Source organism: Poecilia formosa, unplaced genomic scaffold, assembly GCF_000485575.1.
Source record: "Poecilia formosa unplaced genomic scaffold, Poecilia_formosa-5.1.2 Scaffold68, whole genome shotgun sequence".
In the NCBI taxonomy this organism is placed as follows: domain Eukaryota; kingdom Metazoa; phylum Chordata; class Actinopteri; order Cyprinodontiformes; family Poeciliidae; genus Poecilia; species Poecilia formosa.
In genome coordinates, this window is record NW_006800007.1 from 1,371,186 (window position 1) to 1,398,843 (window position 27,658).

Genomic DNA, 27,658 nt, shown 5'->3' on the forward strand with positions numbered 1-27,658 from the left:
CGACCCAAAGCTCATGACCATAGATGAGGGTGGGAACGTAGATCGAACGGTAAATCGAAAGCTTCGCTTTTTGTCTCAACTCTCTCTTCGCCACGACGGACCGGTACAGCGACCGTTTCACGCAGATGCTGCCCCAGTCCGCCTGTCGATGACTGCTCCCTTCTTCCCTCATTCATGAACAAGATCCCCAGATACTTAAACTCCTCCACTTGAGGCAGGACGACCCCGCTGAGCTGGAGAAGGCACTCTACCCTTTTCCTGCTCAAGACCATGGCCTCGGATTTGGATGCACTAAGTCTCATCCCGGCTGCTTGTTTTTGTCCTGGATTTCGCCCTTCATTGGACCCCCATCAACCGACAGAAAAGGTCTGCATCGCCCCGACGACAACGGAAAAGACTCATCACCTCCCCAATTGATGGATGACCTTAGTGACCCTACCATAGGCAGCAGACTTCTTCAGGAAATGCTGGAGGTGTTTTGCTGTGTTTTGCTGTTTAAGTGATGGCTACATATGTTTTTGAATAGTGATAATTTCATTTTGATTTGTTAAAGGGTTAAACCTGCACCCATCCTGTTGTAGTCCTCCTCTCCTGTTGTCTTTCAGAAATCCTCCTGGATCATTTCCCCAACGATGGAGTGACGATGGAAAAGGCACTCATCGCCCACACTGATGGATGACTTTAGTGGTCCTACCATCGGGTTCAGCAGTCTTTCTCAAGAAATGTTGCAAGTATTTTGCTGTTTAAGTGATGGTTATGTATGTTGAATAATTACAATTTCATTCTGAGTTGTTAAACCTTAAACCTGCACCTCTCTGTTGTCCTTCAGGAATCCTCCTGGATCATTTTGTTTTTGTCTTGGATTTTGCCCTTCATCGCCCCACATTGGCCGACAGAGGAAAATGACTTTATGGACAATTTTGTTTAGAGACGTCATAATTTTTTGTGTTTTTCTTAGACTGGTTTATTGTGATCTGTCTGTATTTATGCTGCTGTTATTTTCTGTCTTTACTACCTTAGTTATTTGAACTGTTTTTGTTTTCTCTGTTGTTTTTCTCTCCATAGATTTTACACCTGGTCTGGTGTTCTGATTGGCTGTGGTTTCTTCCTGGAGGAGGGCATTGGCTGACATGAGTTCATGAACATGGAAAGTTCTCCTTATCAGTCAACCTGTTATTGTGTCTCTGCTCTGTCGTTTCTCTGCTCCAGTCAGTCATGGCAGATGGCTGCTGGTACTGAGCCCAGTTCTGGTTCTACTGGAGGTTTCTTCCTGGTAGAGGGGAGTTCGTCATCTCCACGGTTACTACATGCATGCTCTGTGAGGGATTGCTGTAAAGTCAGCGACTCTACACAAGCGATTTCCTGTCGACCCTGTTGGTCATGAGGAGTGAATGCTGTAAGTAATGACTCCATACAATCTGCAGGGTGTCGTTTGGTACAAAATTTTTAAACTATTTTATCAACTGAGCTTATTGTACTGTTAAATAATAGCAATTGGAAAACGAGATTGAACTAAAATTATTTCAAAGTGCATTGAGATGACATTTGTTGTGAATTGGCGATGTATAAAATTTGCCTTTCAAACTATGAGCTCAACCAATAATATAAAAAAACAAACAAAAAACCCAGCAACCAATACAAAAAAGTTCAAAACCCCAAAAGTAGACACCAAAAGGTTCAGAACCCCAAAAGTAAGACACCAAAAGGTTCAGAACCCCAAAAGTAGATACCAAAACGTCCAAAACCCCAAAAGTAGATACCAAAAGGTTCAGAACCCCAAAAGTAGATATCAAAACGTCCAAAACCCCAAAAGTAGATGCCAAAAGGTTCAGAACCCCAAAAGTAGATGTCAAAACATTCAAAACCCCTAAATTAGATGCCAAAAACTTTCAAAACTTGTTAGTTCACAACAACGTTGTTCTCAAGGCATTTTACAAAATTGTTTCAATTCAGTCATAGATTACTATTGATCCAAGTTATCAATGCATTGGGATTATTACATTTGTTTAAAAATTTTGCACCAAAGCAAACCCAGTAGATTGTATGGAGTCATTACTTACAGCATTAACTCCTCCTGACCAGCAGGGGGCAACAGCAAATCACTTGTGTTGAGTCATGGAGTTTACAGCAATCCCTCACACAGAGCATGTATGTAGTAACCATGGAGATGAAGAACTCCCCTCTACCAGGAAGAAACCTCCAGCAGAACCAGAACTGGGCTCAGTACCAGCAGCCATCTGCCATGACCGACTGGAGCAGAGACGACAGAGCAGAGACACAACAACAGGTTGACTGGTCAGGAGAACTTTCCATGTTCCAGACCAGGTGTAACTTCTACAGAAAGAAAAATAACAGAAAACAAAAACTTTAGTTTCTAACTAAACTTTTTAGTTGGAAAATTTGTGCTTCTAACTAAACTTTTTGTTTAGTTAGAAACACCAGAGTGCCACCTTCTGGCCTCTCTCCAGATCAGTTCAGGTCAGAGAAGGGAACTGTTTCTGGCTGTTTTTTTCCCCTCCGTGGGCTGCCACCTTATCGTGGTGGAGGGGTTTGAGTGTCCCAGTGATCCTAGGAGCTGTCAGAGGCTTCATGCCTCTAGTTGGGTCGGGTCCGCTGGGGCAAACGGGTTCTAGGTGAGGGATCGGACCAAGAGCAGCCCAGAGACTTAGAAATGTAAACGGTATTCCTGTTTAGAAATAGAAATATAGACAGTGTTCCCACTTAGAACTAGAGCTATAGACAGAAGTCAGGGTTTCCCCAAGTGATTTGTGAGCCTGTCTCTTTCTCCTTTTGATTTGTGTCTGAGCAGAGGGAGAGTTTCATGTTTCCCGCAGCAGCTTGACCCAATCAGACTCCGGTACAGTCAGTAACGAGCCAAATGGGTTGGCGTCATGTCGCTACAACTCGCTCATCTGGAGTGCCGCTGCTGTGGGAGATTTGAGATCAAACAGCCTAACGACGTCCTCCTCAGGTTGAGTCACTACATCACACTGAGCCGATGGAGGCTGGAAGAGGGGAGACGCTGCGAGCTTCTCCTGATGGGCAGATCCGAGAGGAGAAAACGAGGATTTAACTCCACCATCCTGATGTGAAGCTGCTTTCAGACTCAGATGAACGGCTAAACTACATCTGAATGAGTCCTGGTTCCCTCCATCCATCCATGCATCCTGGTTCCTCCCATTTATCCGTCCATCCCGTTTCCCTCTGTCCAACTTAGTTTCCTTCAGCTCAGGGAGTTGCGTGACCATCTAGATTTTTTTTTTTTTTACAAGGTTTTACAATCTGTTAAAAATTAAAACCAAAACCACACCAATTCCTTTTTTTTTTTTCTTGGTGTGAAACATGTTTCAATTGAACTTGGATGTTGAGAAATGCGCTGCTTATAAGATCTTGATGTCAACATCTGGGCTTTCCAAAACATAACAGTCTTGGTGTATGCAAATTTCTGAATTTGAAAAAGTCAGGAAATTCTCTCATTATTCTGGTATTTAGAAAATGGAAATAACTGGGCTAAAGCAGGAACAGCTTATTCTGGATAAACCATATGACGATGAAAAAATGTTTTCTATAATGTATGGAAATATCTGGTTTCATATATTTTCAGCAAAAATAAATCAAAATATAGAGGTTTTTATCTCTAGATCATTATGTTATGTAAATGTCTTAAAACAAACTGTTTTCTAAATTTGGTCATAAAATGCATTAAATTCCTTCATGGTAAGTCAATATCCTGCAGTCGATAGACGCAGCATGAGGTCGGTGTGTTTCTCAGGGATATAAAAAGCATTGATTCCTGTTGAACAAGGAATCTGCTTCACTGGGTCAGAGGTCAAGTTCATACTACTGCAGAGGAGATTAGACTAGAGTCCAGCTGAGACAATCTGAGTATTTGCTAAAGGAGTCTGTCTCCGCCTTGTCTTGTCAGATTTAATTTCTTTAACTGGTGTGGTTGGAGAACCATTCACAAGGTTAAAGAGTGAGAAAAGGACACAGTCATAATTAAACTCAAAATGATTCAAGATCTAATTATTACGACAGGAGGAAAAAACCTTAACCACAATGACATGAATGTGAAACTTGGGCAACTGACATTTATCCAAGTTTTAATAACTGGAACTTAATTATTCATCTCAAAATGACTTGATGAATCAAAGTATCAACACCAAATCACTGAGTAGATTTAAAACCTGTAAAACAACTCTTCCATATTTACACTGAATGCACAAGGGCAAATACTACCAACAGGAAGAGGAGTACACACCCTGGTTAGAGACCAAGCAGTACATTGTGTCCTCTCCTGTACATGCCACTACCAGGTCAAAGCCTGCAACTCTTTATGCTGGACAGATCATGTGTCAGGAGGAATCCAGTGTATGAGCTGCAGATCCAAACCTTAAAGGGGCTTATTTAGCTGTAGCATCTCGCTAAGGTCTAAAGACACCAGATATCTTGGCTGTGACGGTAAATAACTTCTGTGTCATATTTGTAAATTGTCAATCAGCTCAAGGACACAAAGTCCTCTGTCACAACAGTCCGAGGCAGACAGACAGACGGAGCACGGCAGGAGATCAAAGTATATTTAGCAGGTTGTAATAATCCAACCCCTACTGCATGTAATCCTAGTAGTTCCTCTGCAGCAAGTTCAAACGTCCAACTCCCAGACTACCTGCCTATCACCTTTCTGCAAGTGTGACTTGAAATATTGTCAGCAGCTCAACTTTCTCAGCTGATTTTGGCTCACCCCCAACTACAACCTGCAGCTCTAAGCTTACAGCTCTCTCAAGGGGCTGCCAGCCTGGAAACCATTCATGCATGACATTAGAGTTAGAAACCAGGTAGGAGGTTCACGCAGTAGGTTGCCTTTATTTCTCATATTCTGGCAAAGTTCTTGCAGTCAGGGAATGAAATTCTTGTGAGGGGCAAAACAAAAAAAAGAAAAAGGAAAAGAATGGGCCAAAAAAAAAAAAACACAAGTGTATAACAGATTCCCCTGGTACAACTAGTAAAAAAATACTAGTTGGTCCCCTATAAACATATAGCTCAGGTATTTAAGTCCTTCCAAATGTACAAGATATGTTACAGATAAATTTAACAACATGAACAGTGGAGAGACACAATCAACTTAGATGACTTTCTTAAGCTCGTCGTACAAGACGAGCACGAAGGCTCCGCCCATGCCTCTGAGCACATTGGACCAGGCTCCTTTGAAGAAGGCCTTGCTGCCTTCATCACGTGCGATCTTCCTCCAGCAGTCCAGGGTGCCGGTGTACATAATATCAGCTGAGGAGAAGATAGAAAAGGTCTCAATCATGACCACAAACAGAGATTTTGAGCTATAAAGGCATCAAGTTGGAGTTATTACCTCCTTTGCGTCCAGACTGCATCATCATACGACGACGGACGGTATCGAAGGGGTAGGACACGAGACCGGCGACGGCAGTTACAGACTGAGCGATCATCCAGCTCACAACAATGTGTGTGTTCTTGGGATCTGGGAGCATGCCTGAAAGAGATGCATCAGTTCAAAAGGTTAATTTAGTTCCCTAAAGTTCAGGAGCTCATTGAGAGGAGAAAGTTTGTAGACTCACCCTTTGCTGTGTCGTAGACGCCAAAGTAGGCTGCTCTGTAGATGATGATGCCCTGCACTGAGACGTTGAAGCCCTGGTACAGACCTTTGAGGCCATCAGACTTGAAGATCTTCACCAAGCAGTCACCCAGGCCTTTGAACTCACGTTCCTGCCCTGCTTTGCCCACGTCGGCAGCGAGACGCGTTCTGGCAAAGTCGAGTGGGTAGACAAAACAGAGCGACGTGGCCCCCGCTGCGCCGCCGGACGCCAGGTTACCTGCAAAGTATCTCCAGAACTGCGTGCGCTTGTCTACTCCGTCCAGGAAAATCTTCTTGTACTTGTCCTTGAAAGCAAAGTTGAGGGCTTGCGTGGGAAAGTATCTGATGACATTGGCCAAGTTGCCTCTCCAGAAGGAAAGGAAGCCCTGCTCTTTGGGGATGCGGACAATGCAGTCCACGATGCCTTTGTACTGCTTGTCGGCTGTGATCTGTTTGCTGGCATGTTGCACCTGTAAGGAAAACAGGAAATGACATTATTATTTTACACTAATCTGTTATTGCATGCATGCTGGATCAACTCTTTACGCATCCAGTCAAGGATTCATAACCCCGCCCCCTCTTCTTCTTCCTCCTCCTCCTCCTCCTGCTGCAACCAGGCCCCTATGCAGCAGTGCAAACTCGTGGTGCAATCCTTCCTATGACCTTGTTTGTAAGTTTTTAAGCCAAACTATCGCTCTTTATAGAAGAAGAAATGTTGCTTTTTTTTTTTTTTTTCTTTTTTCTTTTTTCCCAAACGCCGCAGCAGGTGACCATATGAGCCTGTTAAGGGACTGTGTTTCCTCCCGTGGAGTGCTGCAGCTTTCAGGCCTGACTATTACATAACTGGTCTGGTTCGCCTCGAATATGCTCATTCTTAAACTAAGAGTTGCTGAGATTTACTATTAATAGCCTACTTTCTGCTGCTGACGCTGCAGCATGCATGCTTTAAAAACAAATCTTTACCAGCACTGATCACTGCGTCAGGTCAGGATCTAAGAGTCAGCTGTTTTAAGGATGCCGCATCAACAGCTGAGGCGACTCTGCATAGAGAGGAATAACGCCTACCTGGAGGAGAAGTTTCACTCTCTCAATGGGGGCTACGGCTGTTTTGGAGATGGCAGCGGCGATGCCGCCGGCGAGGAAGTCCTTAGCGAAGGAGATAGCCGTATCAGTCATCTTCGGGTGTTTCCGGACGCCGTCCCGCTGCTCGCTGCGTGGGGTTTGCAGGTGGAGTTGAAATGGCAGAATCAAACCGGGACTTGAAGGGGTTTTAAGGAGGCTGAACGCATAGAAAAGCGTGAACTTCGACTCTCGCTTGCTATTGGTCGGTTGTGAGTGCGGTGGGCGGGGCCAGGAGGCGTTCTGTCAGTTGGATACGCTGGTTTCCATGGTCACGCAGGGAATAAAAGGACATATTTTCGTCCCACAAGACGAGAGGGAGTTTGTCAGTTACCAAGAAAAGTTGTGGATAGTTCCTTTTACTTTCACCTTGTTGTGATTTGTTTTCTTTTCTCTCATTAAAGTTAAAGGTGCGTCATCTGCCGGTCTGAAGCAGCCAGGGCCTGAAAACTATGGTGGGTAAAGGTCACCCCATCTGTTGATGTCCTTTGGCTGTCAGCATGTTTCCCACACTGAGAAGGACATGAGTCAATCAGCTGACTGAGTCCACTAAAACCTGTCTCAGCTCTTAAGGCAGGTAATTTTATCAAATAATTTAACGTTTCCAATTCATATTTTCTTAGAGTATCACTACTTCAACATATTTTAACTCAAAAGTAAAATGTAGCCATTCATGAAATTACTCAATTGTAAAAAAGTATTTGGTGAAAAGGCTACTCAAGTACTCAGCACACCAATTATTTAATACTTAAGAAATGCATCATCAGATAGACCAAAATATGTGGAAATTTTGGTATGTTAAATACCAAAATGAAAATAATCAATATAAATAACATAATTGCTAAATAACAAAATTAGGCTAAAGAGACATTTTTCCAAATTAATTTCTTTCAAAATTAAGTTTATGAAAGTTTAACAAAAACGTCAGGTGTGTGTGATAATCATGTTGGCTGAATTGTGGCTAAATAAAAATTAATCTTTTGTAACAACTCTAAATGAAACTTAAAAGTTAAAAAATATATACATTCATTAAGCATTCCAGTCATTTTAAAGCAGACTTGGAGCTCTTCTTGGAAAAATAATATGAAATGTGATTTTAATGAGGTTAAATGTTACTGAAATCCAAACAACTAACGAGCAGGCTTGCAAAATGAATATATGTTATGACAGCTTGCCATACACAGGATGTAGCACGCTGTGTTGCCCTAAAATACTACAAGGTGGAGGACAAACTGCAAACAGAACATACTGGACTCTACCATAAATAGTTTAATGTACAAAGTTATTAGCACCAAAATAAATTTGGTGTAGATGTACAGTTATCTTTATAAAGCAGTTTCTCTTTATGAGAAACTGCTTTATAAAGATAACTGTAGTAATAAAATGTGAATTTGGAAGGTCGACGATTGCTAAAATAATTGAATAAAACATTGCTTTGTGTCATACATTGAAATTGTAGAAGAATTTAAAGAGTTTGCTTAGAAATAAATCAACTGTTAAGACATTAAACTCTTTTTTTTTAAGTCAGCTTTTGGGTGCAGTTCTATCTTTTCGGGGTACACAAAAAAATAAACACTTAGGTTTTGTTAAAAGTAAACAGTTTTAATGTTTAATTCCTTCAGTAACAATTTGCGTCAGCAGATAAACGCCTGCTTCTGTTGAAGGATGAAACCGTTGCATTCATTTGATTCTTTACGATCATAAAGCTCAGATTCAATCGTTACAGTTTAAGTTTACTTCCTCGGAATAGACTGTGGCACAGTGTGAAGTTAATGCAGCAAAAACTGCAACGGGAGCCAAAATAAATACTCAACCAAAGGCACAAGTTTTACATAAAGCAGTCATAAATTGCTCACAATTTATGCGTAATACTGTCAGATAAAAATGATATAACTCTGAAATAGTCTTAGTTTTAGTCTCTTGGAGGGTCTAGTGAATGTTTTTGACTTTTCCTCCATTTTTTTTGTCAGCAGGACGTATTTCCAGCTTCACCAGCGGTTCCCAAAAGACGACTCTCTTGACCCAAAGTTCCTGTTTTTCCAGTAGCGCCTGACCTCCTCCAGCTCGTTCGGCCCGAGGCTCTGGTCGACCCCCGGCGTGGGCTGGTAGCTCAGAGGTGAGACGATGTAGCCGTTACGGTAGAGGCACACTTGCTTGCACATCTCGCAGCAGGTGAACAGAAGACCAGAATAAGGAACAATCTGTGAGGGAATGACAGAGTTTTGATCTGATTAGTGTTCAAATAACAAGAAATTTGACCTGAATTACCTCAAATGTGCGCTTTTAAGTCTTAATAATTGTTTCTCTAGAACTTAACGCGGTCTTGTTTTAAATTAGATCATCATGTGTGAGACAATGTTCAGCTCTGAAGATATTTGCAGCTGAAATTGGAGACTGGCGCATGCTGTTCCACCTTGTTCTCCTGCAGTGGACACTCTGCGTCACTCCTGCCTTTGCATAGATCATGCGTTACACATTTTTCCTTTGGCACGTGGGAGCCATTTGTTACACAGAAATCAGTTTTCTAACCAAATGAATCTGACACAATCAAGCATGGAGGCACCTTTATCATGTTGGCCGTCAGCCCGTTCCACAGAGACAGAACACCTTTGTTTCTGATAACCTGCATGAAGCAGTCCATCGTTCCACTGAAGTGGACATCAACGCCACCAAAATGGGGAAGACGAGAACTCTGTGCCTAGAAAATAATGAAAAAGAAATAAAAATGTAATATACCCATAAGTTAAAACATCAAGATTGCTTTTTAAACATCTGTGGTCATTTTCAAGTATGAAATGTAAACACGTTTTGAAGAATGTGTAGAAAACAGATTTATTTCTGTAGTTTGTATGTATTTTTACACCTTAAAGTGGGATATTCCCCATTTTATAAGCAGGATATGTTGCAAAAAATATTTCAGTTTTTAACATAGAAGGATTTTTACAGCTTTTTATTTTTGTTTGTCTAATAACATTATCATAAAATATTGAATCAGATGTTTTAGTTACTCTGTTCTGAAGTAACTTTTTACCAAATTATTTTTACTCTTGAGTACTTTTGTTTACTTAGGGTAGGGTACCCTGTTTACTTTTGCTTGGGTAAAAATATGTTGAAGTAAAGCTACTTTTACTTATTATTTAGGATGTTCTACCCACCTCTTGCATTATAATTAGCGTAAACCTGGAAACCTGAACCAGGAGACAAATATTACAAATCACACATACATAATCTAAAAAGAAGTGGGCCGAGTACTGAGCCTTGTGGTGCACCTGCATTCATTTCTTCTCTTTTCCACTTTACTGTGCATGATTATTTAAGAAAATTATCCCCAGATCCAGTCTTATTTTCATCTTAAACATTTTAATTATTGTGACAGTAGATTTTTTTCTTGTAAACTTTAATGAATTTTTGTCACTCAGGATTTGGGCCACTTTGTTCAGACAGCGCGTTTTCCTTTAGTTCCTGTTCTTAAGGAGTAACTCAAGGAAACAGGCTCATGTGTTTATACCCCAGGAAAACAGGAAGTTAAAATTAATTTACAAAATGCTTCCGTTACCTTTATTTAGCTGAAAAATATCTCTCTAAAGTATATATTTTACCCCCAGATGAATAAATGCACTTAAATAAAATATTAGATTTTCCTAAATCTACTATTTACTGTAAGATGTCACTATACAAATAAACTAAACTGAAGCAACTGTTTCAATGGGTGATTATGCCAATACAATAAAATGATTGAAATATTTTTTAAAGAGAAAACAAACAAAACAACAACAACAACAAAAAAGACGACCAGCAACTAGAAATCTGGACATTTACGTTTAGGAGGAGGTTCCTCAGGAATATTTCAGGGAAATTTCAGGGTTTTTCTGGAAAATGTTTCTCCGGAAAGATTGCTTGAATTGTGTTTGTTTGCTGTTAAACAAAACATCTTCAGTGCAATAAAACAAGCTGGTTAAAAATGTTTTGGGTAAAGCTAAGAAGGGGAAGATGTCATCAACTAGATGTAAAGAGGAGTAAATGTTGCCACAAAACTTGAGTTGTGTTCTCTTTATTTAACCACAGACTGAACTTCACCTGTGTCCTTTAAAGGTTTAAACCTCTAGAACAAATTTGTAAGGAGAAAAAAGTTTAGAAACTCTCCAGAGAAATCTCCTGTATCGCCTTTTCTAGGCTGCAGACGTCATTTCACCTCCAACAGGCTTCCTCCCCTCTGACTCTGCTGGACTTTGAGATATTTCACCTCCTGAGCCGCCATTAGCGCCCTCAGCGTCTCTGAGTTCACGTAGGTTCTGTCGTACATCCAGCCGGCCATCATGTGGGCGTTACGGCTGCTGAGGTCACATGTGGGCGTCTTAAAATTTCCAGTTGACACATAAACTTGTTAAGAAGAAGACGTTAAACTGGACAGCGCTCATTTTAAATCATTACCCTATGGTTCTGGAAGCATCTTTTTAATCTTTTCTCTGCAGTGGGTTAATGTTTAACCGTACGTTTCTCATTAAATGGAAGCATTTCAATAAAAACTGTATAATAAAGCGCCGTAGTTTGTATCATCTGGAAATGCACATCCTTCAGAGCTGCTGCTATCTGACAGTCTATCTTTAGAGAACTTATCTATAGCCTGACGGACCTGAGGCACATTCACATTCCCAGCTGCTGTTAAACCTTGTGGCAGCTAATAATAAGCAGACGAAACCCGGACGAAGTGCCCAGTCCTTTGCAGAACCATTGTTCCCTGTGTGTCCTTCCTAATAAACCCAGAAGGGTCTGAAATGCAAATTAAAGATTATTAAACACGCAGAACTAATTCCACATCACTTATGTAATAGGCATGTTTTTAAGGAGAGATGTATTTTTCTGTCCAGTAAAGGTCGTCGTTCAGGTCGTTCATGGCCTCTAAGGCTTCAGTGAATAACTTGGACACCTCATTACTGCCCCCTTCTGGTGAAACTGTGGCAGGAAAGCGGCTTCACAGGATCTTGTGCAACAAGTTGAAGCAGGATAAAATCTGATCTAATCTAACCATATTTATATTTTTCTGTGCAGCTGACTGCATTTTTATTCTAAACCTAAAATGTTAGTTACATTATACAAACCACATCACCATTTATCCAGTTTGTATATCCAGTAAGTAAACATATTTTTAAAAAGTGTATTGCTTGATCGGTGTATTGCCTACTTGCTTTAGAGCAGTCAAACATTTTTAGAGGATTTTAGACCAATAATATGTACAGAAATAGAAAATTTTGTTGGCATCCTTCCACTATAAATGCAAGAAAAGAGTGAAATAACATGGTAAACTAACAAAGGTTTAAATGAATCTCTTGATGCTTATTTCATATTTAACAAAAGTCACACTTCTTTTGAATATTTTCTGATTTAGTTGAAACTTTCATGTAATTAAAAACAGCATGAAAAGAAACAAGGTCATTTAGAAAACTTTGTGGCAACAAAACAGATGGAAAAATACTTTATTTTGTATCCAACATTTCCCATTTTAAGATTACTTTGCTTGGGATAATTTTTCTCAAAAATAAAAATGTATGAACCAATTACATGCACTGGCAGGACAAATATGTATTGCTTTTAAATTACATGAAAGTAATTTGTCTGCTTTTTTCCATTGATAAAAGCTATATATAATTTTTTTTTTTTTTTTTTTTTTTTGCAAAGCCTAATTTTAAAATTCTGACAAAACATAACATTTAATATTTTATTTACTCTGATATTGTGCAATTTCAAAGGTGGATCCAAATAATCAAAATCACAGTTTCCAGAAAACTGAAAACAATATCAGAGTTTTATGTTTTCCTTTTCATATGTGAATTTATACAACTTTCTTCTCCTTTAACCCACTGAAGACACATTTTTCTCAGGAACTATCATTCCTGTTCGCAGGGTTCATTTTGTGAATTTGTCATTTATATTATTCATTAACAAATTTATAAAAATAACACAAAATGGAGGAAAAACAGACCAAATTAAATTTGTTAAGCTGCTTGTTACCCACCTGCATTTTCCGTTTAACGGTTTCAAAGGGGTATGAGAGCGTTTGAGCGACTCCCGCTGCAATGCAGCCGTTAATGAAGTTCTGCAGAGGAGTGAAGCGAAACGACGGCTCCTGCCACAGCTTGTCCAAATTCATGTAAACCACGTAGCATCCGACTGAAAAGGGAACCGCACCTGCAGGCGGAGAAGATGGAGGAAGTAGAAAATAATTTAGTATCGATGTCAGACGCATGTGTTGAATAAATGAGTTGTGCGTACCCAGAACGGTGAGGGAGAATCCTCTGTAGAGAGCAGGCAGGCCTTCGTTCCTGTAGATCTTTGAGATGGTGTGAGCTGCGCCGATGTAGGTCCGCTGTCTGCAGTTCTGGACGATCAGTCGGGTCTCCGCCACCTCCAGAGGATACGTGAGCAGGGCAGCAGCGACGCCAGCCAGTCCGCCAGCTAATATGGCTCTCCACTGGGAGATGAAGCCCAGCTCATCCATGTGAAGGTGGACGATCCTGCACACAAACAGGGGTCAATAATGAACAGTGATGAATCGATCTTTGAAATAATAAAATCTAGTAATTTAGTAATTGATTAACTGGAGTATGCATACTCAAAAAATAGTAATTTGCTGAAAAAGCAATATATTTAGAGCAGTAGTTAAACAAAAACAATTAAAAAATATATACATTTTGCATTTTTTATTCATTTGCATTTGTCTTTTTGTGATGAATGCAACATATAATGTGTCTCTTGTAAAAGAGACAATACGTCTCAAGAGACTGTTCCTGTATAAATAAAAGATTATATAAACACCTTTGTCTGTAAATATGTTTTACTCAAAACTCCTCAAGTGGCAGTTTTGGTTTCACATTTATTTTTATTGTATTTTAGGCAATACAATGTTTACATCTTATTAAAAAATATTATCTGTTTATTTGTATCTTTTAATATATTTCTAATGCTGTATGAAAAAAGGCTCAAGTGTTTTAGTTAAAAATTTGTACAATGTGCCAATTCTTTTGTCCGAAGAATCAATTAATTTTCAGGATAACAGACAGCATGATTGATTATTAAAATAAGTCAATAACATTTTTAAAATCTCTTATTTATTTATCTAAGTAGATTCAACAAGTGTGGATCTTGTTTAATATATTAAACACTTTCTACATTGGTGTAAAAACTACAACTGTTGTTTAAATGTAAAAACATAAATATTTCTGTGGATGTTTATGCTCAGTATTTTACTTTTCAGGCTGATAACCTGAAACCTTCAACAGGAAATATGATTTAAATAAAAAAAAAAAAACATGAGCTAAGATGAAGGGGGTTTCTTTTCCTGGAACAGTTGCTGCTGTCGCTTCTAGACAGGAAAAGGTGAGCACTGAATAATTTACTTTTATAAAACCAGGAATTCAAACACGTGTTATAAAGCATGACCAGCCGGATTTATTGCTCTTTGCTGGATTACTGCTCAGCTTAATGCCCTTTTTCCTGTATCCATGCTGTCAGAGATCAGCAGTTTGTTTTGCCCTCTGGTAACCCAGCACATGTGATTTCATTCCGTTTGCCCTCAGTTCAGTCTCACAGGCAGGATTCCCCTTTTAGCAAGTTTTAGAAACCCCAAACAATTTAAACATGAAACACAGTTTCTTTATTACAGCTGAATAATTATGTGATTAGTATTTATTTTGTCAAATATATTTAAGTTAATAATCAGCTCAACAAGCTAATTTTGCCCAATTCCTAAACATGTATAATTTACAGACATGTGTTTTGCATTCATTAAAAATGTTCTTTAAACGAAACTAAAGGTTTTTATTGCTAAAGATACTTTGAACACAAGTAATTTTTCTTCTATAATACATAATTTCAAAAATGCTCTTGTTCATGTTGCACTAATTTCACAGTATTTAATTACATAATTTAAGTAAGGAAGAAAATTTTCAACATGAAATTTAATAAAATTAATAAGAAAATTTATAAATATTAAACTAATAAACAATTTTTAAAAATTTGGTATCTATAGAATGACGATTTATCAATTTATAACATTTTATGGTAGTAATATAGATTTTACTTCAGTGTTGAACAGTTTCAACCATTACTTTTAACTTGTTACTTTTTTTTAATCAACAGATGGATTTACAAGTTGTGTAATAGTTAGCTTATCAATCTATATTCCTAATGAAAGTTTGAGTCCTAATGTATTAACTTTACCCAATCCGCAGAAGCTGGTGAAGTTAGGAGGCAAAATATAATATTGTTTTTTGTTATATCTCTAAAATTGTCTTATATACTGTATTTCTGCCTCTGGCGAATATATTTTCTATAAAGTACCGATTAAACCTATTATCATAACCTGCCAGACAAAACTTCGGGCAAACGAAACATCTTGCCGTTTAAAAATCGACTGAGTAAATGGAGGCTTCTGATTGGCTGAAAACAAGAGGGTGCGTATCACACGGTCAAAACAGGAAGTATTTCCGTATCTGTAAAGTAAACGGTAAAACAATAACAAAACAGCATTTTTTTTTATATTTTAAAACATCACACGACTTAAAATGCTTCATCCAAATAATAGCGCCAATTTGCAAAGTCAGTATGTACAAAAAGTGAAGTAATAAATGAATAGTAACACAAGCAGCTATAAAATAAGATACAATTTGAGGCAGTTAATCCCATTATTATGCATTTCCCTGCTAAACTTACTTCTTGTATGTGGTTAGGTGAACTGCTGTATATGGAAACAGCCGGAGACAGGAGACCATGTTCCCTTTCCAAAATCCTCGAAGTCCCTCATTCTGGTAGATGACGATAAAAGTTTGCAGGAAACCGCCTTTGCCGTGAAAAGTTCCCACCTGACGTTTAATCTTCACCACTTCCAGAGGAGACGTGACGGTTTTGCTGAACAAACCAGCGAAACCAGCGCAGAGGAAGCTCTGAGAACTGGTCAGCCGGGTGTCGTTTTTCACCGAGACCACCATTTCTCTGGTTGTTTAGCCTGAACTCTGAACTCGACCCTCCGGCTGGGTTTCGCTGTTCTTCGAGGGACAACTAGCGACCTGCGTGGATGGGTGACACACATCTAATTTTAAACACCCGGAAAGTGTGTGTGTCCTTCGCGGGCCTGCGGTGTTATGTGACAAAAATATTCACGTCACTTTGATTTGATCCTGTGGGAGAACTCAGTTAAACACTAGAGGGCGCTCCTTGACCTACTTTTAAACAACAAATAATTTGACATTTTTAAGGATGAAAGTCGGCAAGTAAGTATGGCAGTGCAAAAAAAATGTCTAGGCTATTTAATAATAACATACACAAACTACAGTTATGCATGAAAACGCAAGTATGAAGGAAAAAGGAAAGAAAAAAAAATACATTTCTTGATGAAAACACATTTATAAGGAAAATAAAAAATATATACATTTTTAATGAAAACACTTGTATAGGGAAAAGGAAACACAAAATACATATATTTCTGCTTTTATTTTTAATTATGTCAGTTATGGTCCTCCATACATCAAAAGGTTTTACATACATGAATAATCAACACACCTTTTTACCATCCATAGGACACATGTTCGTAGTATTTATTTATTATTAAACTGTTTTGTGTTGCTGTCAGCCTTACCTGTGGAAGTTAAAAGGTTGGGCTTAAACTGCTCCGATCAATTTAATTGATCAGAGTTACTAACGTTAACTCCGCATTTAAATTTTCTTTAGTCATAGTTTTGACTGAAACATATTTTAATTTTAGTCATAATTTGGAAATCTTTTGTCATTTGAAGAAATAGTTTAAATAAACATTGAATTTCTTGTTTGAAATTTTATTATAGGGAATTAATATAATATTTAAACATTTATGTATGTATAATGCACATAAAGATAATTATAAATACATTTAATTATGAAATGATTATGATTATTAGACACCTTGTAGGTTAAGTGGGCATAGACAGTAAATGGAATAATTTACAACTTTATTTTGTTCTTCAGTTGTATCAATAAATGGTCAACAATTTCTTTACTAATTTTAACTCCACATTTTAATGTCCTTTAGTCATAATTTTGACTGAAACATATTTTAATTTTAGTCGTAATTTGGAAATCTTTTGTCATTTTAGCCCGAGTCCAGTTTTAGATGCTACATTTTGGTCAATAAAATGTCATATGCCATCATGAAGGAATGCATTTTACTTTTATTTCTTTTATTACTTTTATTTGCTTTTACTTCTGTTTCTAATCTAAAATTTTTTTTAGATTAGTTTTTTTTTCACAACCAAGGCCAAGATATTTGTTTTACGATTTTTCAGTATAATTTAGCTGTATGGAAAATTTCACATTCAGTCACGGTACAACCATAACCATTCAACCACACAACCATTCTGCCGTTTCAAACAACCTGATTTTAAACTTAAACTCTTTAAATATCTGTGGTTCTTTGCAGCTCCTTCAGAGTTTCTCCAGGTTTGGTCTGTCAGTGGAGGTCAGATGGGAAGATGAATGGGGCTACAAATAATCGCCTTTGACGTTTTTGCTGCAAGACTTTTGTATTTCGTGGAAAAACGCATGAACTTTATGAAGGATGAATTCACAGAACCTTTGTATTTTCCTTTTGATCCCTTATGAGAACATCAGTGCAAACAGATGATAATCTAAAACAAAACCTTTTGGATTTCTATCAGAATCTAATTCTGCTAGAAATCAGGTTATTATACCCTCTGGGTTTAATAACCTGAATAATGAGAGAGTTAACTTATTATATAACTTTTATCTTTATTACAGCATCTACCTTATCTGACTAACACATCCATAAACCTTGAACTTTGTCACATTTTCCACATTTTCTATATTTTTATGATATTTTATGTGATATACTAACTGAAAACACCACATAATTGTGAAGTAGAAGCAAACTTTTCAAAACATTTTACAAATTAAAAATCTAAAAAGTGTGGTGTGCATTTATATGCAACCTCTCTGAGTCAACATTTGGTTAATCTGTCTTTTGCTGCAGCATCTAACTGAAATGTTTGTAACAAAACTCACAGAAATGTTCAGTTCCTTCCACTAGCTATTAAATTTAATTAAGTCTGGACTTTGACTAGGTCTTTCTAACATCTGGATATAGTTTGATCAAAAGTTCATGGTGATGTTTATGGGAGTATCAATAAAAATGGGCGTCTGCAGAAATGCACGCCACACTTTTCAGGTTATTTTCTGTAGAAAACAATGTTTCATTCTCTTTCCACTTAACTATGTGTGATGTGTTCTGTGTTTATTTCTTTAAAACATTAATAAAACACAGAAGTTTGTGGTTGTAGTGTGGAGAAAGGAGAGTTTCAATTTTAAATACTCTCATTTCCTCTTTCTTTCAAGATCCGCAGTCGCGCTGCCATCATAAGTCTGCACCAGACAGGTTTGTCATCATTTAGATTGTTTTCTTTACTGTACCGTAAATCACCTCTGGTTTGCTGTGAAGTGTATTCGCCACCAGGGACAGGATTTCTCCGTCTTGTTTCATCAATGTGTTTGTTTTTCTCTTCGTCTCGGCCTGCCAGAGGCCCAACCAGACCTCCTCTCCCCCCTCTGACGGTCTCACCAGATCCACGCGAGGAGCCCACCTACTGTCACTGCCAGGACCACTTGGCTCCTTCTCAAAGGCCTTTTTCAGGAACAACAGAGTCGAGGAGAGGAAATGACAGCCTGATCACAAGACGCCGCTGGTCCCACTCCCCCTCACTCCGGCTTCTAGGGCCGCCCTGCAAAAACACAAAACTTAACAACTATTTCTGCTCTAGTTTCTAGTGGAAATAAAATAAAAGCATGCATTTCTCATGTAAGTTAGAAAAAAAAAAAGAAACTCGCTTTTTAAAAAAAATATAGCCAAGATCACACCCGTATCCACGCTGCAAAAGCGCAAAATATTACCTTTGGTCTAGTTTCTAGTGTAAATATATGAGCACACTTTAAATAAGACAAAACTAACTTACTAGTAACTTTTCAACAAAAAATTTGGAGCTTTTTTTTTTAGGTAAATAATTACTTAATTTTGATAAACATTGATAACATTGGAGAAATGTCTTGTTAAAAGCGAAATAATCTGGCAGTGGAACTAGAACTTAAAAAAAATCAGTATTAAGTAGTTATTTTCTTAAAACAAGCTCCGATTTGTTGCTGAAAAGTTACTTGTAAGTTAGTTTTGTCTTATTTAAAGTGTGTGCATATATATTTACATTAGAAACTAAACCAAAAGTAGTTGGTAATATTTTGTGTTTTTGCAGTGTGGATGCAGGTGTGTCCTTGGCTCTGTTAAAAATGTGAGTTTCATTTCTGCTTTTTCTAGTTTACATCAGCTATGCATGCTTTCTTTTATTTTAGGAGTGTTGGTTCAGCTGGCAGGTGAGGATCGTATCGTACTTTCCCATTGGCTCAGAGTACAAGTTGTGTCAGTCAAAAAATGCGTCATGAAGAGGAAAAAATTTACAAGTTGAAGAACCAGCCAAATTATGAAAAAAGTGCAATTTATATTCCGGAAAATACGGTCAGAAAGCTGTTTGACCTCACTGTCATGTATCAATAGTCTGATGTTTTAAAGGGACCTGTTATGCAAAATTCACGTTTTGCATGTTTGTACTTCCATTTGGGTCTCAGATGGTTCTTAAAACTCGCCAAAAAAAACACCCAGACGATTTTCAGCAATAATGTAATGTTTTTATGTCTGGAAAATGAGCCGTTTTAAAAACCTCCAGAATGTAACGACACAATTTAGCAGTGACTGCCCCTAACTTAGCAACGCCAGTGAAGCTCCAGCACGTTTGGTCAGCTGGTTTTACCTCTATATACGCTGTACAAAGGCTACTGGACAAGACAAGCGTTTTGGTGTTGACTTACCACCCAGAAACCATTTCTGGGTTTCTGTTGGTTCTACAGAAGGCTCCACTTCTGCTTTTCAAAGATGTACGGTTTCATGATTGCGCATTTGTTTGCAATCATTTTCACGTGCGAGTGTAAATGTTTATTTCTTTGGCCGTGGCCAGCAGCAGCTTATTTAGATTTAGAGTGACAAGACACCCTAAAACTAAATAAGCAGAACTGATCTAAGAATGATTTTGTGCAAAAGAAATGTAATAGACATGTTTCGTTTCGCCCCCAGACCGATCCTAACCAGTTCAAAGAAACATAAAGATAAGTGATGAATCTTATCAATTAATGCTTCAGCAATCAAACAGGACACCTCAGACAATCTGTTGCCAGCCTGTCTCCTCTGCTGTCCTTCCACTTCCCCTCATGTAGCCTCTGCCCACCACAGTCGCTGCACTGCCTCCTTCCTGTATGTAACCCCCCCGCCTCCCACTCCTCCGTGAGAAGAACCAGCGCGGGAGCTGCCTGCATGCCTTTGTGTCCTGCAGCAGGCACCTTGCAGCAGTTGTAGGCTGGCTGTGGTATTGTCATTCTCTGGATGTCATGCGCAAGTCGGCCCTTGATCTCCCACTTTGAAGTGCAGGAACCCGAGAGGACACGGCCAACAGAGGGCGCCCAACACCAGGGAGCCCTCAGCTGTGGGTCACAAAGGAGGTCTGTTGCCAGCCTCACAGACTGCTGCAATAAAATTCTCGCCTTTTTTTATCTAAGACTGTCACATCACAGACTTGTGTTGGCAGGGGAGGGGAAAGGGAAGAAAGGGCGGGGGATGGGGAGTCTGCCTGTGTGTGTTGGTCTTTTTTTTTGTTTTAATGGAGGAGGGGGAGTGTTTGTGAGAAAAGAAAAAAAATCAGGGATGAGTACAATTCACTGTCGTGCCACGTTCACACCTCTAAATGTGAGGCTGAGGCCAAACTGGTCCTGGCTCACTTAACAGGACTGAGAGACTTGTTATGCGAAGAGGCCTTATTCAGATTTTGCGATTTATTCGATGATGCAAACTGTGAAAGGCCGTCAGGATTTGTTAGGAATAATAAATGGGACTTAGCGCCTCATTACTGGGAAGCATCTTTATCACGACAGACCTGTAAATACTTTACGAATGCTTTCTGGGGGCACTGTTAAAGTATTTATTTTTTTTTTTGCATTTTGTCGCTATGCAAACACAAACTTCCACTTATTTAAATGAGATTTTATGTGACAGAGCAACACAAAGTAATGCATAAATGTGAAGGAGAAGGGAAATGACATGGTTTGAATTTTTTTTAGCAAATAAAAATCTGCATTTGGATTCAAATAATACTAGTTCCACTGGCAGATTATTTCACTTTTAACAACTTTTTATTTAACTTCTTAAACTTAAACTTCTTATTTCCCTTTTAACAAAANTTTTTTGCAAAGCCTAATTTTAAAATTCTGACAAAACATAACATTTAATATTTTATTTACTCTGATATTGTGCAATTTCAAAGGTGGATCCAAATAATCAAAATCACAGTTTCCAGAAAACTGAAAACAATATCAGAGTTTTATATTTTCCTTTTCATATGTGAATTTATACAACTTTCTTCTCCTTTAACCCACTGAAGACACATTTTTCTCAGGAACTATCATTCCTGTTCGCAGGCTTCATTTTGTGAATTTGCCATTTATATTATTCATTAACAAATTTATAAAAATAACACAAAATGGAGGAAAAATAGACCAAATTAAATTTAAGCTGCTCGTTACCCACCTGCATTTTCCGTTTAACGGTTTCAAAGGGGTATGAGAGCGTTTGAGCGACTCCCGCTGCAATGCAGCCGTTAATGAAGTTCTGCAGAGGAGTGAAGCGAAACGACGGCTCCTGCCACAGCTTGTCCAAATTCATGTAAACCACGTAGCATCCGACTGAAAAGGGAACCGCACCTGCAGGCGGAGAAGATGGAGGAAGTAGAAAATAATTTAGTATCGATGTCAGACGCATGTGTTGAATAAATGAGTTGTGCGTACCCAGAACGGTGAGGGAGAATCCTCTGTAGAGAGCAGGCAGGCCTTCGTTCCTGTAGATCTTTGAGATGGTGTGAGCTGCGCCGATGTAGGTCCGCTGTCTGCAGTTCTGGACGATCAGTCGGGTCTCCGCCACCTCCAGAGGATACGTGAGCAGGGCAGCAGCGACGCCAGCCAGTCCGCCAGCTAATATGGCTCTCCACTGGGAGATGAAGCCCAGCTCATCCATGTGAAGGTGGACGATCCTGCACACAAACAGGGGTCAATAATGAACAGTGATGAATCGATCTTTGAAATAATAAAATCTAGTAATTTAGTAATTGATTAACTGGAGTATGCATACTCAAAAAAATAGTAATTTGCTGAAAAAGCAATATATTCAGAGCAGTAGTTAAACAAAAACGATTAAAAAATATATACATTTTGCATTTTTTATTCATTTGCATTTGTCTTTTTGTGATGAATGCAACATATAATGTGTCTCTTGTAAAAGAGACAATACGTCTCAAGAGACTGTTCCTGTATAAATAAAAGATTATATAAACACCTTTGTCTGTAAATATGTTTTACTCAAAACTCCTCAAGTGGCAGTTTTGGTTTCACATTTATTTTTATTGTATTTTAGGCAATACAATGTTTACATCTTATTAAAAAATATTATCTGTTTATTTGTATCTTTTAATATATTTCTAATGCTGTATGAAAAAAGGCTCAAGTGTTTTAGTTAAAAATTTGTACAATGTGCCAATTCTTTTGTCCGAAGAATCAATTAATTTTCAGGATAACAGACAGCATGATTGATTATTAAAATAAGTCAATAACATTTTTAAAATCTCTTATTTATTTATCTAAGTAGATTCAACAAGTGTGGATCTTGTTTAATATATTAAACACTTTCTACATTGGTGTAAAAACTACAACTGTTGTTTAAATGTAAAAACATAAATATTTCTGTGGATGTTTATGCTCAGTATTTTACTTTTCAGGCTGATAACCTGAAACCTTCAACAGGAAATATGATTTAAATAAAAAAAAAAAAACATGAGCTAAGATGAAGGGGGTTTCTTTTCCTGGAACAGTTGCTGCTGTCGCTTCTAGACAGGAAAAGGTGAGCACTGAATAATTTACTTTTATAAAACCAGGAATTCAAAAACGTGTTATAAAGCATGACCAGCCGGATTTATTGCTCTTTGCTGGATTACTGCTCAGCTTAATGCCTTTTTTCCTGTATCCATGCTGTCAGAGATCAGCAGTTTGTTTTGCCCTCTGGTAACCCAGCACATGTGATTTCATTCCGTTTGCCCTCAGTTCAGTCTCACAGGCAGGAATTCCCCTTTTAGCAAGTTTTAGAAACCCCAAACAATTTAAACATGAAACACAGTTTCTTTATTACAGCTGAATAATTATGTGATTAGTATTTATTTTGTCAAATATATTTAAAAGTTAATAATCAGCTCAACAAGCTAATTTTGCCCAATTCCTAAACATGTATAATTTACAGACATGTGTTTTGCATTCATTAAAAACGTTTTTTAAACAAAACTAAAGGTTTTTATTGCTAAAGATACTTTGAGCACATAAGTCATTTTTGAACACAAGTCATTTTTCTTCTATAATACATAATTTCAAAAATGCTCTTGTTCATGTTGCACTAATTTCACAGTATTTAATTACATAATTTAAGTAAGGAAGAAAATTTTCAACATGAAATTTAATAAAATTAATAAGAAAATTTATAAATATTAAACTAATAAACAATTTTTAAAAATTTGGTATCTATAGAATGACGATTTATCAATTTATAACATTTTATGGTAGTAATATAGATTTTACTTCAGTGTTGAACAGTTTCAACCATTACTTTTAACTTGTTACTTTTTTTTAATCAACAGATGGATTTACAAGTTGTGTAATAGTTAGCTTATCAATCTATATTCCTAATGAAAGTTTGAGTCCTAATGTATTAACTTTACCCAATCCGCAGAAGCTGGTGAAGTTAGGAGGCAAAATATAATATTGTTTTTTGTTATATCTCTAAAATTGTCTTATATACTGTATTTCTGCCTCTGGCGAATATATTTTCTATAAAGTACCGATTAAACCTATTATCATAACCTGCCAGACAAAACTTCGGGCAAACGAAACATCTTGCCGTTTAAAAATCGACTGAGTAAATGGAGGCTTCTGATTGGCTGAAAACAAGAGGGTGCGTATCACACGGTCAAAACAGGAAGTATTTCCGTATCTGTAAAGTAAACGGTAAAACAATAACAAAACAGCATTTTTTTTTATATTTTAAAACATCACACGACTTAAAATGCTTCATCCAAATAATAGCGCCAATTTGCAAAGTCAGTATGTACAAAAAGTGAAGTAATAAATGAATAGTAACACAAGCAGCTATAAAATAAGATACAATTTGAGGCAGTTAATCCCATTATTATGCATTTCCCTGCTAAACTTACTTCTTGTATGTGGTTAGGTGAACTGCTGTATATGGAAACAGCCGGAGACAGGAGACCATGTTCCCTTTCCAAAATCCTCGAAGTCCCTCATTCTGGTAGATGACGATAAAAGTTTGCAGGAAACCGCCTTTGCCGTGAAAAGTTCCCACCTGACGTTTAATCTTCACCACTTCCAGAGGAGACGTGACGGTTTTGCTGAACAAACCAGCGAAACCAGCGCAGAGGAAGCTCTGAGAACTGGTCAGCCGGGTGTCGTTTTTCACCGAGACCACCATTTCTCTGGTTGTTTAGCCTGAACTCTGAACTCGACCCTCCGGCTGGGTTTCGCTGTTCTTCGAGGGACAACTAGCGACCTGCGTGGATGGGTGACACACATCTAATTTTAAACACCCGGAAAGTGTGTGTGTCCTTCGCGGGCCTGCGGTGTTATGTGACAAAAATATTCACGTCACTTTGATTTGATCCTGTGGGAGAACTCAGTTAAACACTAGAGGGCGCTCCTTGACCTACTTTTAAACAACAAATAATTTGACATTTTTAAGGATGAAAGTCGGCAAGTAAGTATGGCAGTGCAAAAAAAATGTCTAGGCTATTTAATAATAACATACACAAACTACAGTTATGCATGAAAACGCAAGTATGAAGGAAAAAGGAAAGAAAAAAAAATACATTTCTTGATGAAAACACATTTATAAGGAAAATAAAAAATATATACATTTTTAATGAAAACACTTGTATAGGGAAAAGGAAACACAAAATACATATATTTCTGCTTTTATTTTTAATTATGTCAGTTATGGTCCTCCATACATCAAAAGGTTTTACATACATGAATAATCAACACACCTTTTTACCATCCATAGGACACATGTTCGTAGTATTTATTTATTATTAAACTGTTTTGTGTTGCTGTCAGCCTTACCTGTGGAAGTTAAAAGGTTGGGCTTAAACTGCTCCGATCAATTTAATTGATCAGAGTTACTAACGTTAACTCCGCATTTAAATTTTCTTTAGTCATAGTTTTGACTGAAACATATTTTAATTTTAGTCATAATTTGGAAATCTTTTGTCATTTGAAGAAATAGTTTAAATAAACATTGAATTTCTTGTTTGAAATTTTATTATAGGGAATTAATATAATATTTAAACATTTATGTATGTATAATGCACATAAAGATAATTATAAATACATTTAATTATGAAATGATTATGATTATTAGACACCTTGTAGGTTAAGTGGGCATAGACAGTAAATGGAATAATTTACAACTTTATTTTGTTCTTCAGTTGTATCAATAAATGGTCAACAATTTCTTTACTAATTTTAACTCCACATTTTAATGTCCTTTAGTCATAATTTTGACTGAAACATATTTTAATTTTAGTCGTAATTTGGAAATCTTTTGTCATTTTAGCCCGAGTCCAGTTTTAGATGCTACATTTTGGTCAATAAAATGTCATATGCCATCATGAAGGAATGCATTTTACTTTTATTTCTTTTATTACTTTTATTTGCTTTTACTTCTGTTTCTAATCTAAAATTTTTTTTAGATTAGTTTTTTTTTCACAACCAAGGCCAAGATATTTGTTTTACGATTTTTCAGTATAATTTAGCTGTATGGAAAATTTCACATTCAGTCACGGTACAACCATAACCATTCAACCACACAACCATTCTGCCGTTTCAAACAACCCGATTTTAAACTTAAACTCTTTAAATATCTGTGGTTCTTTGCAGCTCCTTCAGAGTTTCTCCAGGTTTGGTCTGTCAGTGGAGGTCAGATGGGAAGATGAATGGGGCTACAAATAATCGCCTTTGACGTTTTTGCTGCAAGACTTTTGTATTTCGTGGAAAAACGCATGAACTTTATGAAGGATGAATTCACAGAACCTTTGTATTTTCCTTTTGATCCCTTATGAGAACATCAGTGCAAACAGATGATAATCTAAAACAAAACCTTTTGGATTTCTATCAGAATCTAATTCTGCTAGAAATCAGGTTATTATACCCTCTGGGTTTAATAACCTGAATAATGAGAGAGTTAACTTATTATATAACTTTTATCTTTATTACAGCATCTACCTTATCTGACTAACACATCCATAAACCTTGAACTTTGTCACATTTTCCACATTTTCTATATTTTTATGATATTTTATGTGATATACTAACTGAAAACACCACATAATTGTGAAGTAGAAGCAAACTTTTCAAAACATTTTACAAATTAAAAATCTAAAAAGTGTGGTGTGCATTTATATGCAACCTCTCTGAGTAAACATTTGGTTAATCTGTCTTTTGCTGCAGCATCTAACTGAAATGTTTGTAACAAAACTCACAGAAATGTTCAGTTCCTTCCACTAGCTATTAAATTTAATTAAGTCTGGACTTTGACTAGGTCTTTCTAACATCTGGATATAGTTTGATCAAAAGTTCATGGTGATGTTTATGGGAGTATCAATAAAAATGGGCGTCTGCAGAAATGCACGCCACACTTTTCAGGTTATTTTCTGTAGAAAACAATGTTTCATTCTCTTTCCACTTAACAACTATGTGTTGTGGTGTGTTCTGTGTTTATTTCTTTAAAACATTAATAAAACACAGAAGTTTGTGGTTGTAGTGTGGAGAAAGGAGAGTTTCAATTTTAAATACTCTCATTTCCTCTTTCTTTCAAGATCTGCAGTCACGCTGCCATCATAAGTCTGCACCAGACAGGTTTGTCATCATTTAGATTGTTTTCTTTACTGTACCGTAAATCACCTCTGGTTTGCTGTGAAGTGTATTCGCCACCAGGGACAGGATTTCTCCGTCTTGTTTCATCAATGTGTTTGTTTTTCTCTTCGTCTCGGCCTGCCAGGGGCCCAACCAGACCTCCTCTCCCCCCTCTGACGGTCTCACCAGATCCACGCGAGGAGCCCACCTACTGTCACTGCCAGGACCACTTGGCTCCTTCTCAAAGGCCTTTTTCAGGAACAACAGAGTCGAGGAGAGGAAATGACAGCCTGATCACAAGACGCCGCTGGTCCCACTCCCCCTCACTCCGGCTTCTAGGGCCGCCCTGCAAAAACACAAAACTTAACAACTATTTCTGCTCTAGTTTCTAGTGGAAATAAAATAAAAGCATGCATTTCTCATGTAAGTTAGAAAAAAAAAAAGAAACTCGCTTTTTAAAAAAAATATAGCCAAGATCACACCCGTATCCACGTTGCAAAAGCGCAAAATATTACCTTTGGTCTAGTTTCTAGTGTAAATATATGAGCACACTTTAAATAAGACAAAACTAACTTACTAGTAACTTTTCAACAAAAAATTTGGAGCTTTTTTTTTTAGGTAAATAATTACTTAATTTTGATAAACATTGATAACATTGGAGAAATGTCTTGTTAAAAGCGAAATAATCTGGCAGTGGAACTAGAACTTAAAAAAAATCAGTATTAAGTAGTTATTTTCTTAAAACAAGCTCCGATTTGTTGCTGAAAAGTTACTTGTAAGTTAGTTTTGTCTTATTTAAAGTGTGTGCATATATATTTACATTAGAAACTAAACCAAAAGTAG

The 27,658-nt window shown here is 37.4% G+C and overlaps 3 protein-coding genes and 3 long non-coding RNA genes across 7 annotated transcripts; 3 read left to right on the forward strand and 3 right to left on the reverse strand.

Moving 5' to 3' along the window:
* The first annotated feature begins 645 nt into the window (after positions 1-645).
* On the forward strand, positions 646-1,829 carry LOC107836587 (uncharacterized). Its single transcript, XR_001662515.1, has 2 exons — positions 646-731; positions 830-1,829. It is a non-coding gene; the product is annotated as an uncharacterized LOC107836587 (long non-coding RNA).
* Positions 1,830-2,156: 327 nt separating this feature from the next.
* Positions 2,157-3,552, forward strand: LOC107836589 (uncharacterized). Its single transcript, XR_001662518.1, has 2 exons — positions 2,157-2,287; positions 2,810-3,552. It is a non-coding gene; the product is annotated as an uncharacterized LOC107836589 (long non-coding RNA).
* Positions 3,553-4,836: 1,284 nt separating this feature from the next.
* On the reverse strand, positions 4,837-6,866 carry slc25a5 (solute carrier family 25 member 5). Its single transcript, XM_007555087.2, has 4 exons — positions 6,671-6,866; positions 5,589-6,075; positions 5,363-5,503; positions 4,837-5,280 (listed from the first exon to the last, which is right to left on the reverse strand). The coding sequence occupies exons 1-4, from the start codon at positions 6,779-6,781 to the stop codon at positions 5,123-5,125; spliced, it is 897 nt and encodes a 298-aa protein (XP_007555149.1). The 5' UTR covers positions 6,782-6,866; the 3' UTR covers positions 4,837-5,122.
* Positions 6,867-6,966: 100 nt separating this feature from the next.
* Positions 6,967-27,214, forward strand: LOC107836588 (uncharacterized). Of its 2 annotated transcripts, none has more exons than XR_001662517.1 (4): positions 6,967-7,179; positions 8,695-8,840; positions 18,104-18,143; positions 26,961-27,214. It is a non-coding gene; the product is annotated as an uncharacterized LOC107836588 (long non-coding RNA). The 2 variants fall into 2 exon arrangements; XR_001662516.1 differs by lacking the exon at positions 26,961-27,214 and adding an exon at positions 18,286-18,539.
* Positions 8,306-15,949, reverse strand: slc25a43 (solute carrier family 25 member 43). The gene is made up of 5 exons (XM_007555088.2): positions 15,434-15,949; positions 12,995-13,236; positions 12,738-12,910; positions 9,288-9,422; positions 8,306-8,925 (listed from the first exon to the last, which is right to left on the reverse strand). The coding sequence occupies exons 1-5, from the start codon at positions 15,706-15,708 to the stop codon at positions 8,713-8,715; spliced, it is 1,038 nt and encodes a 345-aa protein (XP_007555150.1). The 5' UTR covers positions 15,709-15,949; the 3' UTR covers positions 8,306-8,712.
* Positions 21,068-24,641, reverse strand: LOC103140166 (solute carrier family 25 member 43-like). The gene is made up of 3 exons (XM_007555168.2): positions 24,103-24,641; positions 21,641-21,882; positions 21,068-21,556 (listed from the first exon to the last, which is right to left on the reverse strand). Exons 1-3 carry the CDS (start codon positions 24,375-24,377, stop codon positions 21,303-21,305), a joined length of 771 nt encoding a protein of 256 aa, XP_007555230.1. The 5' UTR covers positions 24,378-24,641; the 3' UTR covers positions 21,068-21,302.
* Positions 27,215-27,658: the final 444 nt, after the last annotated feature.